The 12,441-nt window shown below is 43.6% G+C and overlaps 1 protein-coding gene across 2 annotated transcripts; it reads left to right on the top strand.

The window, feature by feature from the left end:
- The first annotated feature begins 213 nt into the window (after positions 1 to 213).
- Positions 214 to 12,425, top strand: fbln5 (fibulin 5). 2 transcript variants are annotated; one of them, XM_022766123.1, is made up of 11 exons: positions 214 to 497; positions 654 to 708; positions 972 to 1,020; positions 1,192 to 1,473; positions 6,870 to 6,992; positions 8,334 to 8,450; positions 8,565 to 8,681; positions 9,054 to 9,176; positions 10,043 to 10,169; positions 10,720 to 10,915; positions 11,994 to 12,425. In XM_022766123.1, exons 1-11 carry the CDS (start codon positions 454 to 456, stop codon positions 12,153 to 12,155), a joined length of 1,395 nt encoding a protein of 464 aa, XP_022621844.1. In that variant the 5' UTR covers positions 214 to 453; the 3' UTR covers positions 12,156 to 12,425. The 2 variants fall into 2 exon arrangements, with proteins under 2 accessions (XP_022621844.1, XP_022621845.1); XM_022766124.1 differs by lacking the exon at positions 654 to 708 and having other exon boundaries at positions 434 to 497.
- Positions 12,426 to 12,441: the final 16 nt, after the last annotated feature.

Genomic DNA, 12,441 nt, shown 5'->3' with positions numbered 1-12,441 from the left:
CTGTCACTGTGTATGCTTTATGCCTTTTTGCCCCCCAACAGCAGCAGCAGCAGCAGCCGCCGCCTGTTGGAGTGAGTGCGCCGCTGTGGGGCCGCTGTCTCTGCGCGCTCTGACCGGAGGGGGCTGGCTCTCCCTGATTGAATCCAGCTGTTGTGGAAGTGCTCGGAGGGGGCCCGTCAATTTGCATTGCTAAATAATCTGTAGAGCCGACAGAGTGGGGCAGAGACGGCACAGTCCATTTTGAAAAGGCATTCCTGCAACACTTGGTCAATGCACCGAAGCTTCAGCTCGAGCAGACCGCGCTTAATGAAAACCTGCTGTCGGCTTTCGCGTAAAGGCGCATAGTTGGGGGGTGGTGAGAGCCCTGCTGGGGAGAGGCGAGGGGATTTGGGGAGAATTTACGGGTCGTCTAAATCTTTCCTTTGAGAGGGAGCTCAATAGAAACTATAAACCATGCTTTTTGAAATACGTGGCTTCAGGTTTTCCTCTTCTGCAAGGTCAGTAATCTTCTCTTTTCCTCTTAATCCTCTCTTACCTCTGCGGAACGACTCACTGAGCTGTTTTTTTTTTCTTCTCAGTTATGTGTTTGAATGAATACGCACCAGAGTTCCTGGATTTTCACAGTTTAAAAAGTTGAAATTCCCTCTTTGCAGGATGTTGGCAGCTCTGGTATTTATTCTGCTTTGTATCCAGCCCGGACACGGACAGGTAACACGGCACCTTCCCCTCACTTGAGCTCACGCTCCCAGGGATTTCATTCATATAGACAAAGGTCATGGTTACGGGCTGCAAACGTTGCTGCTGTGCCATCTGGTTCTGATGAAGCTGTGATTAAACAGCCAGAAAGTCCAAATGTAAAGAGGAAGAACGTGTTAGGATCAAACTTGTAGATAATCCTGCTGCATGAACAGTTTATAGCTCCAGATAACACGGACTGAACATGGTCACTCATCTCGATCGTGTCTCCACAGACCTGCACAGAAGGTTTCGCATATGACCGCAGGGCTCGACAGTGTATAGGTGAGTGACTTCTACCGTCTTTTAACGTGAAAAGTTCAGTTCTGAGCTCGTTGTCAGGGAAACTCTTTGATCAAGTTTCCAAGCCGACAGAGTGTGAAGTAAATGAATCACGCGCACACAGATGTTCTGGATGCAGGAATGTCCTTATCGGCGCACCGCTCTGTGTTCCAGATGTGGATGAGTGCCGTACCCTGCCAGATGCTTGCCGCGGAGACATGCGCTGTGTGAACCAGAACGGAGGCTACCTGTGCATCCCGAGGACCCTGTACAACCAGCCCTACAGACCGGAGACCCCGGGGCTGCCCGAGCCAGCCTACCCGGACACATCGGTGGGATTTTCAGACACCTTCCTCCCCGCTGGCCCCCGATCTGTGGAGCCCAGCTACCCCAGAGTGAGGAGCACCGCGCAGTGTCTCCTGGGATATACTGCTGCAGAGGACGGCACCTGTAACGGTGAGTGAGAGTCTGCAGACATACCCTTCTGTTTTCAGTGGTGAATCAGAATCCTGCTGAAGTAAAAGTTCACCAGCATCATGAGCAGCTGCACTGAAAGATTCAACAGTAAAAGCACTTGATCAGCTGATACACAGGGTTGTGTCGGGTTGTTGGTACTGATGCATCAGTGTGTCTGCAGCGTTTTACTGTTGAGCGGGTTTGAGTCGCTTCCAAAGTGTCACCTGGTTAATTAGGGGAGTTCTAACGTGATTAATGAGGTAGGAAATGAGGAAAAACAATGAAGTTCTGATGGAGAAATGATTCTTTTTTCTTCTTAAGGTCTTTTCTTTCTTTTTTCTTTTTTTTTTTTTTTGCTTCTTTGGGCCAAAAAGACACTGAAACGAAACCATGTGAAAAAGTTTAGAGAAGAATAGTCTCCTCCTGACCCACGGGCATCTGCATCCTGACACGGAGCCCCAGCTAGACACTTGTAAGAGATTTCAAGCCAGAGAAGTTTGGAACAGCAACAGCTGGATTCATTTTTTTTTAAACAATGCTTTATGTTTCACAGGCTGATGTAAAGTGACCAATAACTCCAGCTGCTGGATAAAAGGTTTTTTCTTCCCTCTGAAATGTTGTGACACAGAAATATAAAGTGGCATAAAATGGAAACGTTTAAGTACAAGTGCCTCAGCGCTGTGCGTCAGTTCAGAGCTCTGACATGTGACGCGCTCAGATGTTCGTTACAGTCCAGGTCTGCTGCTTCATGTCGCTGCATGTGGTCGAATAAGACGAGTGCACAAACACTCATCACATCCTGTTGTTGTTGCTGCAAACTTTAAGCCTGTTGGTCTCATTGTTTCCTGTTGTCCTCTCTTGGTTGTTGACACTGGGTCAGCGAGTGCTCCCATTCATCACAGCCGGTGGACGCAGCCAACGGGCCTCAGGTCAGTTTGATAAATCTGCAAACACAGCGGCTGCAGAGCGGGACGAAGCTGTGTCTACTCCAGGCTGCACATGCTGCCACTTTTCTTCTGTCTCACGTTGTTTTATTTTGACTTTCAGGGGCCCGAGGATGTAGGAAAAAAAAAATATATCCAATAGTTCATGAGAAAATGTGCGAGGAAGATCAGATTAAGAGTCTGCAGCTCTGCGAGGCTGGACAGAGACATAATAGTGTCTGAGGAAAACGCTAACATGCGGATGTTTAGAAGATGTAATGTTTACTGCTCAACATCTTAATCCAGATGGGGATGTTATTATCTTATTAGTTATGAGTTTATTTTGTCACTAAACAAAAGCACTGGACTCTTGAGCTGATGAACGGAGGGATCCAAGTTATTACGACTCCTCCTGAGGGGAACACGAGACATGAATGTCTGTAAAACTCAGAGATCTGAGAGTTAATGAAGATTATTCACTCAAAAACAAAGAAAAACAAGCTGATGGTGGCGCCGGAGGAGAAGTCGGGAGGGTTCATCCTCTGGGGACCGTGATCGTCGGCGCAAAGTTTCATTGTAATGCTTTTAATAAGTGCTGGTATTTCTGTCTGGACTCACGGAGCAGCGCTGCCGTCAACGCGGTCACGCTGCTGAAAAACAAACCTCACTCTCCGTCTTCTGCTGCAGCTGTTTTCAACATCTGCCTCCTCCCGCTGTTTCTCAGATGTTACAGTCAAACTAGTTGGACGAGGTGCCACGACTGGGGGGTGGGGGGGGGGCAGTGATTAAAGATTGTGGGAATCAGATGTGCTCTGGTGCAGCGGCCTGTCTGCCGTCGCCCTCCCGCAGCACGGGGGTCCTCGACTCCTCACACTGAGGACATGTTTGCTCTCTGATTGATTCTGTTGCATTTCACAGCTGCAAGAAATCCCAGCTGTCAGATAAACACTAAATGCCCCCCCCCCAATCCCAGCTGTCTTAAATACATCTTAACATAATTGCCCCAGTGTGTCCAGCAGAGACAAGCTGTTGAAAATGGCGTCTTTAAAGTCCATTTGGAGTGTCACTGTGGATAAATCATGAGTGGAAAATTTACACACACACACACACACACACACACACACACACACTACAGTTTTTCTCCCTGTGAAGAGCTTTAGAGTTTAGCTCATGCACAAATACGGACTGTTTCTCTTTTTAGGGGGGGGGGGGGGGCTGTCAGGGAATCGCTCACAACCTTGTTTGGGTAAACTACACCATCACAACGCCAAACATGAGGTCATTTGTTGCCAGATCTGTGCCCGAGCCGGTCCTGGAGAACAGGCATGTCTCTGTGGGGGCCAATCGTAATGAGTCCATACACCCCTGAAGGTTGCTGGTGTGTGTGTGTGTGTGTGTGTGTGTGTGTGTGTGTGTGTGTGTGTGTGTGTGTGTGTGTGGTGATGTAATGGGCTGTTGATTGATGCAGCTATGGGGCAGAAACTACACAGACTGTGACTTCCCGTCTGAACCTGTAACAAACATGGCTTTGTTTCTCAGCTAATGGCGCTGTGCTCCATCAGTGTCACTACTGGCACCGGTCTGACAGAACAATAGCAGAAATTAGCCCGGGAGGTTTGTGTTTATGCATCTGTGGCTTAGTTTTTACGAGGCCGGATTGCACAGCAGTTGCATTTTAGAATCACAGTATTACCCGCTTCTTTCTGTAATTTCTGTAATCCATCCAAATTACAGAAAGGCATCTTTCTCTCTCCCTTTCGCGGTTTCGTGCTTCGTGCAGACAAACTGTAACCTCCACTCTTGTGGGAAGACTTTTCACAAGACATTTCTGAGCCTGACTGCAGGGATTTTCTCCCATTCAGCCACAAGAGAATTACTGAGGTTGGCCACTGATGTTGGTGATAAGATGTGGCTGCAGTCAGTGTTAGAGTTCATGCCAGAGTTGTTGGAGCAGAGAAATGACACTGTTTCTGGAGAGAAATGTTGCTGTCGAGGATTTTTACCACTTTCCTCCAGACTGAAATATCTCAAAAACTATTGGATGAATTGCCTTGAAATGTGCTGCATGTATTCTTTGCAGATTCTCTAATCTCCGGTTCATATTGTTACAAGATCAGATGTGACTCTCAGCCGGAGCTACAAGGCCAATAAGCCGGTCTCTAACATTTGGTTCATTTTAGACATTTATTCTACATTTATCTCCTATTTTACTGGTACATTGTTCTGTTTTTCAGGAACCTAAGACTTTGATAAACTCATTTCAAGCACCAAAACAATTCAAGTCTAAAAAACAGATTTTAAGAATTTCAAAAACTGGGTGTCAAGTTTTTCAGCATTTGAGACAAATGATCTTTTTACACAGCGCCTCTAGAAAGAGATTGTTCTGAAACTGTGGTATTAAATACTTGGGTATTATCTTATGTTATCTTATGTTATCTTATCTTATCTTATCTTATCTTATGCAGTTTAAGAAAATATTTAAAAATGGCGCAAATAGCTTTAGACCTGAATGCTAATTAGCAAATGTTAGCATGCTAACATGCTAAATAAAAATGGTGAATGTTAAATATTACACCTGCTAAACATTAGCATGGCATTATTGTCATTGATAGCATGTTAGCATGCTAAATGCTAGCCTCGCAGAGCCACATGTTTGACTGTGGACTCTTGACTTGCACTAATAGCAACAGATGAGAGAACATGTCTCTGTTGTAGGTGATCTGAGCCTTTCAGCAGGAGGTAGAGCCACACACACACACACACACACACACACACACCAGACACTATCTCCACTTGTGTTTTTCATTTCCCACGGGACTGTAAGATTCATTTCCGCTCATAACTTGAGTTTGGGGTATTTTCATGTCTTTACTCGGGCTGGAGGATTACACGCTCATCTGTGGCTTGAGGAACATTTCCAACCTCGTGGGTTTATGAAATGAAATAAAACCCATCGGATAAACTGAGAAATGCACGACAGGCAACTGTCTGTCTTTTCCTTGTCGTTTGAGAGGAGACCATGAACTCGACTGGTGTCGGTCTTCGTTACCAACAGGAGCCGGCCGTGTCTGATTTGAAGCCTCTGGATCAGGCTGAATCAGTCTGTATAAATTTGGCGCTCAGGTATTTCAAACCAATCCCATCCGTCATGTCTTCTCTGAGGCTGGATCGGGATTGTCGGCGCGACCCCGAAGCTTGTGAGCAGCTCATGAAACGCTCTATATAAGGAGCTGAACTGAAACACTGCTGCACTTTGTGTGTGTATGTTGGAGACCTGCAGGAAGGCTGCACATGGGGTGCAGCTGAGGGCCACTCACAGAGGTTTTGACTGGTAACGACAAGCAGGTGCCGGGGGCCATGTAGCTGTTGGCCGGGGGCCGAACGCCCTGGGCCTCCTGCCCCCCCCCCCCCCCACCACCCCTGCAGGATAAATGGTCCAAGTTGGCACAAAGGGCAACGGTCCCACTGACAGACGTTATCGCTTATCATAGTTGCCTGTTCAAACAAAGAGCTCCCACCCACTTCCCCCCCACCGGTTTGTCTGGAGATCGGTGACTTCATGGTCTGAGAACCATAAACACGGGCTGGAATTTTTGATATGTCATATCCTCATAAGGAAATGTGGCTATTATGATGAAGTGTGTGAGCCGCTCCAGGGGCGTCGGAGGAATTCAGTTTGTAATCGGAGAAATCTCTAATCCTGAGCGAAAACAATTGTAAGCTGATAGTGTATTGATATGTGCAGTGTTGTGCTACAGGGTGGTGAAAACCTGAGAGCTGGAGAAACAAACATCTGTCGGTGCACTGCTCAAGCCAACAGGAAGAAATTCAAGTCTGGTGGATGTGCGTTAGAGCAAAGGCCTCTCACCCTCAGCTGCTGCAGCGCATGTCAGTCTGTAGACTGGTAACAGAGGAATCAAGCACATGCACGGCCATAAAGTTTTATATGTGCTGGATAACAATAAGCTGAGAAGTGATTTGTGGTGAAAACAACATGAAGTCGATGCAGAACTAAAGAAGAACTGAGAAATAATTGCTGATTGTGCGACGTTTCTCGATTTCTTTCCACCGGAGGAAATATTTGTGTGTCATGTCCCTGAGAGTCGTTAGAGGAGCAGAGCAGCTCCGGGTGTCACGTTCACGTCGCTTTAAAGGACTGTGGAACTTAAACAGAAAAACCATGTGTGTGATCTAATATAATGACACTGAAACACATTCAAGCGAATGGAAAAGTGCTCTCAGTCCTTTGGATCCCGCCTTTTACAGTGATGACGCTCCCAGTTTTTAACTTTTTAGTTCAGCTTCTAGTTGTGATTTTCTTGATTTATGTTGATATTAGCAACATGAATGAATTAAGATTTAATCAGAATATCATCAAGTTAGAGAGTGACTCAGGTTTAGAGCCAGTTAGCTCTGTCCTACACTTTGACCTCTGACCTTCCTGCTGAGTTAATCTCCTCTTCTCTGTTGCAGACATTGACGAATGTGAGACAAACTCCCATCACTGTAACCCCACCCAGGTCTGCATCAACACATTAGGTGGCTACACCTGCTCCTGCACTGAGGGATACTGGCTCATTGGAGGACAGTGTCAGGGTGAGTGACTGAGGCTCTTCATTTTCCAGCGGTAAAAATGATCTGTGAAGGAGTTTAACCTGCTGACTTCAGTCAGTTCATCAAAAGGCTGAAGATCAGTTTGAGCTTGTTATTATATCAGTTAGTTCAGAAACAGCCCATACGCACATGTAATGTGTGTACATGAATTTCCATGTGCGAAATATATGTAAAATAAACACGTGTAAAAATTATATATGAAACCTAAAAGAAATAGGAACATTTTCATATATTGACACATATGTCTAGCCCATACAAATATGTATGTTTATATTGTAGAGATATATTATATATATGTCCATCCCAAAGCCTGTCAATATATGTTGATATTATAGAACAAAAGTGTGAGACACTTTCCCAGAAATGGAAGATAGACATGTTTGAAATTAATAAGAAAAACATATATAACATATAGAAATGTTATATATTTGTAAACATAGAATATGTAAATTAAATATATATAACCCTAACCCTATATAACATGTTTTCTCATAATATAGATTTTAATTTGCATATTTCATATATATGTGTATATGTTTATATCTTCATATATCCAGAGGATGTCTGTATATGATAATAATAAATCCTCTTATATGTGACATATATGGAAACATCACTCAAACTGTGGGGCATTTAGGGACGCTCTGACATTTGAAAACTTGCTGCAAGAATACATTGTACTCAGTGAAAAAACATGGAGGTGTGAAATGATGATGTGAATTTAGTCTTAAGTCTATAAGGTTTTAAAATCAGCTTCAAGAAGGAGACGTGGTATCGCCCCCTGCTGGCAGAGTCATGACCTGGTGACAGTAACTGAAAGTTTATGGAGCGATTTCTTCATTGAGATGGTTTATCTCTGTCAGGCAGGTTTCTGCTCTCTACTTTCTGCAGATGGATTTTCTTTTAAACTGTACTGAAAGTAACTGCAGCCTCGAAGCTTCAGAAAAAGTTTCTGGCACTGAAGTGAATGACACATGATTTGCGGTTAATGGCCCAAATAAAGTGGTCTATTCCACTTTGGTTTAATTACTGTAAAGATATGAGTCTGTGGCTAAATATGGGATATCAAGTACTTCCATGAATGAATGACTTATTTCTTGGAAGCGCTGTTGGATAATGGAGTAAAGTCAATACTGTTGACCCCGTGACCTCTGGCAGCTGCAGCTCTGCTCTAGAACAACAGCGCCCTCTTCAGGTTTGGAGCAGTGAAGCAGCTCAGCACAGCTCTTCCAGATCCATCAGCTGTGCAGATGATAATATAACAGTAACTATATATAAATGTTTTGGTTCATAATCAATCTGTCTTTTTTCTTTTTTGACCAGACATTGACGAATGTCGCTATGGTTACTGCCAACAGCTGTGCGCCAACGTCCCCGGTTCGTACTCCTGCTCCTGTAACCCCGGCTTCATCCTCAACCCAGAAGGCAGGACCTGTCAAGGTATACACACACACACACACACACACACACACACACACACACACACACACACACACACACACACACACACACACACACACACAGAGCCACTGTTGACGACTGTTTCTGCCTCAGATGTGGATGAGTGTGAGGATGAGCCGTGCAGTCACGGCTGCTTCAACACCTACGGCTCCTTCATGTGTAACTGTGACGAGGGATTCGAGCTGGCGTCGGACGGCACCACCTGCATCGGTGAGCAGCACAGCTGATCGTGATCTTAGGATTTAAAAAAAACACATTTCTACATGAAAATCTGTATTTTTATGACTTTCATACAGTCTGTCCTCAGAGCAGCTTCCAAACATCCAACAGTGGAATAAAACCGATTCAGTTTCCCTACACATGTAACTATTATTGAAGTTTACGCCATGCTGCATGTTGTCCTTCTAAGGAAGTGAAAATATACATTTCATATCTAGACACCTTTCTAGATCCACATGGTTTTCTTTGACAATACAACACATTATTTCATGAACACTGTGTGTGTGTCTGCCGACCGCTGGGTGGTTCTCCTCTCGGTCTGTCTCTGACGAGCATTGATCCAGATGTTTTTACTCCCTGTAGACTTGGATGAATGCAGCTTCTCTGAGTTTCTGTGTCAGCACAGATGTGCTAACACACCTGGCTCTTTCTCTTGCATCTGTCCACCTGGATATTATGTGTACGAGGACGGCCGGAGCTGTGAAGGTAAAGTCACTGCTGTCCAGTAACTGACACATATGAATGGAAACATATATTTTCCATCCGTCACCTGCAATGTGTTTTGTTTGAGGTCTTTATTTGGTTAAATCTGCACCTGCAGCGCTGAAGATATTTAACCCTCGTATCGTCTCGTCATCGGCCGTGCAACTTTTACCCTCCAGGATCAGAACTGACCCGATCTGTTTGACTGTTTATAAAACATGAAGTAGAAAATTATTACCCAATAATTACATCACACCTTTTCAGTCAACTCGCTTTTCAACAAACTCATTACCGCGACTTTTTCAAATTTTTTTTTGGAGTTTCATGGTCAATAAACGTAAATATTTTCAACTTTAATAAAACTAAATTCTGAATAACTTTGACTATAGTTTCGATCAGAGGAACACGTGCTTTAAACTTGAATAAAACACCCAAAATTCAATGAAAATCATTAATTCCATTTGCAAAAAGTGTAGTGAGGAATCATCCATGTTATTTTCAGGCAATTAACGGTAAAGAAAAAACAGATTTCTGATGTAAAAACATTTGAAAACGGGTCAAACAACAGGAGGGTTAAAGTGAAGCCTGTATTTAAATGATCTGCACGTGTGTTTGACGTCTTTACTGATCAGGTTTTATATCAGCTAATGATTAAAACAAGCGTTGACTCATTCAGTGATATAAAGTTCTCTCTGTTTTTCTTTTGTATTTTCTATTTCCAGTCACAGTCGTTCTCACTAACTGTACTGATGTTGTATACATGACATGTTGTTTCTCTGATGATGATGATGATGATGATGATGATGATGATGATGATGATGATGATGCTGTTTTAACTGACTCTGGCTGTTGTGTGTTTGATTTTGAAGATATCAATGAATGTGACACTGGTAACAACACCTGTACAACAGCACAAGTATGTTTCAATTTCCAGGGAGGCTACACATGCCTGGATCCTTTACAGTGTCACTCTCCTTACATCGAAGTCAGTGACAAGTGAGTTCTTCCCGTCAATACAAAATCTAATATATATATATATTGTGTTTCCATATATGAAATATACATTATTACTTTATACAAGCATATATGTAAAAATGATTTATGAAACCTATTAGAAAGTGGAACTTCTTTAAGACTGAGACACTTTCCCAGAATGTTTCAAATGATTGAGAAATTAATAAGAAAAACATATAAACATATATATATATATATATACATATATATTTTTTAACATGTCAAACTCATGTTAACTCATAATTTTTACATAGAACACATTTATCACATCACAGATATTTGTATCATATATATATAGAAATTTTACTATGAGCGTTTGTGTCATTAACTTATAATATAATTAAACTAATATATTTTTTATAAATTTCTATAAAAAGTTATAAAGCATGTTGTAATTATATCGTTAACAAATATGTCATATATAAAAATTCATCGTACACACACACACACACACACACACACACACACACACACACACACACACACACAGTAATACTGAATGCGTTGACGCTCCCTGTGTCTCCTCCTGCAGTCAGTGCATGTGTTCAGCTGAGAACCCTGCCTGCAGGGACAAGCCCTTCACCATTCTGTACCGACACATGGACTTGTCGTCGGGGCGCAGTGTGCCTGCAGACATCTTCCAGATGCAGGCCACCACGCGCTACCCAGGCGCCTTCTACATCTTCCAGATAAAGTCGGGCAACGACGGGCGGGAGTTTTACATGAGGGTGAGTTCTGCTGAGACGCGTCAGACGCTCCACTGACCCGATCAGCTCACAGGAAGGAAATGAGCTGTTGTAGGAAACACCCGACTTTACCTCCCTCTATTTACCCTTTATAAGCATTAAACTAACATTTAATGAATGGTTTATAACGCACTATAATGTAGTTGTAAGATGATATAAGTGTTTATTCATTCATCAACAACTGTATCTCTTCCTGTGGGCTGTAAAGTTAATCCACACACACAACCTGCGACAGGTTTATGTGTTTACAGTCACATGTTTGATCCCCAGAGGAATCACTATCCATAAATACTGAACCTCTGTCTGATCTCGACTGTGAGCTTATGAAGCTCACACACAAGAGCAAAGATGATTTGATCCGAAATCACATTTTTGTATTGTTTGTTTTGTATTTTACGACTAAAGCGCGAAGGTTTCAGCAGATAATCTACACGCCCCGAGGTTTTATTTCAGGCCTGGAGGCAGTTTGCATCTGACCTCCGGTGACCTTGAGAGGTCAGTGACCTCAGCATTGCATTTTTCCAGTTTCTGCCCCATTCCTCTGCTTCACAATCACGTGCGTCTTTGTTCCAATAAAGACGCTTATTTCATCACGTCTGAAAATAAACTTCCTGGTTTTATAGAAACACGGAGAAAGTTTCACGCTTTAGTCATAAACAACACGAACAGACGTTAATGATGAAGAATAGTGACGACGACATTACCATGAAGCACCTGAGCTTTCAGTGCAGCCAGCAGATGGAGCTGTGTGTGTGTGTGTGTGTGTGTGTGTGTGTGTGTGTGTGTGTGTGTGTGTGTGCGTGCGTGCGTGCGTGCGTGCGTGCGTGCGTGCAGACACAGTATGAGGTGTAAAGATTCTTTGAGATTTCACAGTGAGTGTTATCCTTGTTTCAACAGGCTGTAATCTGACCTCTGACCTCTGACCTCCTGCTCTGTGGAAAACACATTAACTTTCTCTGACTTTGTGCTTGTGTGTGTTGAAACACATCGAGCAGCTGTCTCAGTTTCACCGTTTCCCTGTTCTTCGTCGCTCACGCTCCTCCTCTTGTGTGACTTACAGCAAACCAGCAACGTGAGCGCCACCTTGGTCCTGTCCCGGCCAATCAAGGGCCCGAAGGAGGTGGTGCTGGACCTGGAGATGGTCACCGTCAACAACGTCATCAACTTCAGAGGCAGCTCCATCATCCGTCTGACGATATTTGTATCGGAGCATCCGTTCTGAGGGTCTCACATGAACAGACGTCACATCAGACAGCTCATCACTTTTTTTTTTTTTTTTTTTTAAACATTATGTCATCCTCAATAAAGACACGTCCGATAAAGACTCAGACAAAGTTGTGCTGATGGGAAATCCTCCGTCTGCTCGAAGCCCCGCCCTGGTTTAATGGACACTGAGCTTTTATGGCTGAGATACTTTCACACAGACGGATATTTATGGTGTACAATTTCTGACATCCTCTATTTAGAAAACGACCTGAAAATGATGGAAATGACCCCCCCCCCTCCCC

Source organism: Seriola dumerili, unplaced genomic scaffold, assembly GCF_002260705.1.
Source record: "Seriola dumerili isolate Sdu_G_001 unplaced genomic scaffold, Sdu_1.0 BDQW01000811.1, whole genome shotgun sequence".
Taxonomy (NCBI): Eukaryota; Metazoa; Chordata; class Actinopteri; order Carangiformes; family Carangidae; genus Seriola; species Seriola dumerili.
The sequence above is the reverse complement of the archived record's forward strand: the minus strand, read 5'-3'. Positions and strand labels throughout refer to the sequence as shown.

Bases quoted from the DNA above. Each gene is read 5' to 3' on its own strand.
- fbln5 (XM_022766123.1), top strand. From the start codon at position 454: ATGCTTTTTGAAATACGTGGCTTCAGGTTTTCCTCTTCTGCAAG. The intron at 709-971 runs GTAACACGGCAC...GTGTCTCCACAG, and splicing joins TCCAGCCCGGACACGGACAG to ACCTGCACAGAAGGTTTCGC. The intron at 6,993-8,333 runs GTGAGTGACTGA...TTTTTTGACCAG, and splicing joins CATTGGAGGACAGTGTCAGG to ACATTGACGAATGTCGCTAT.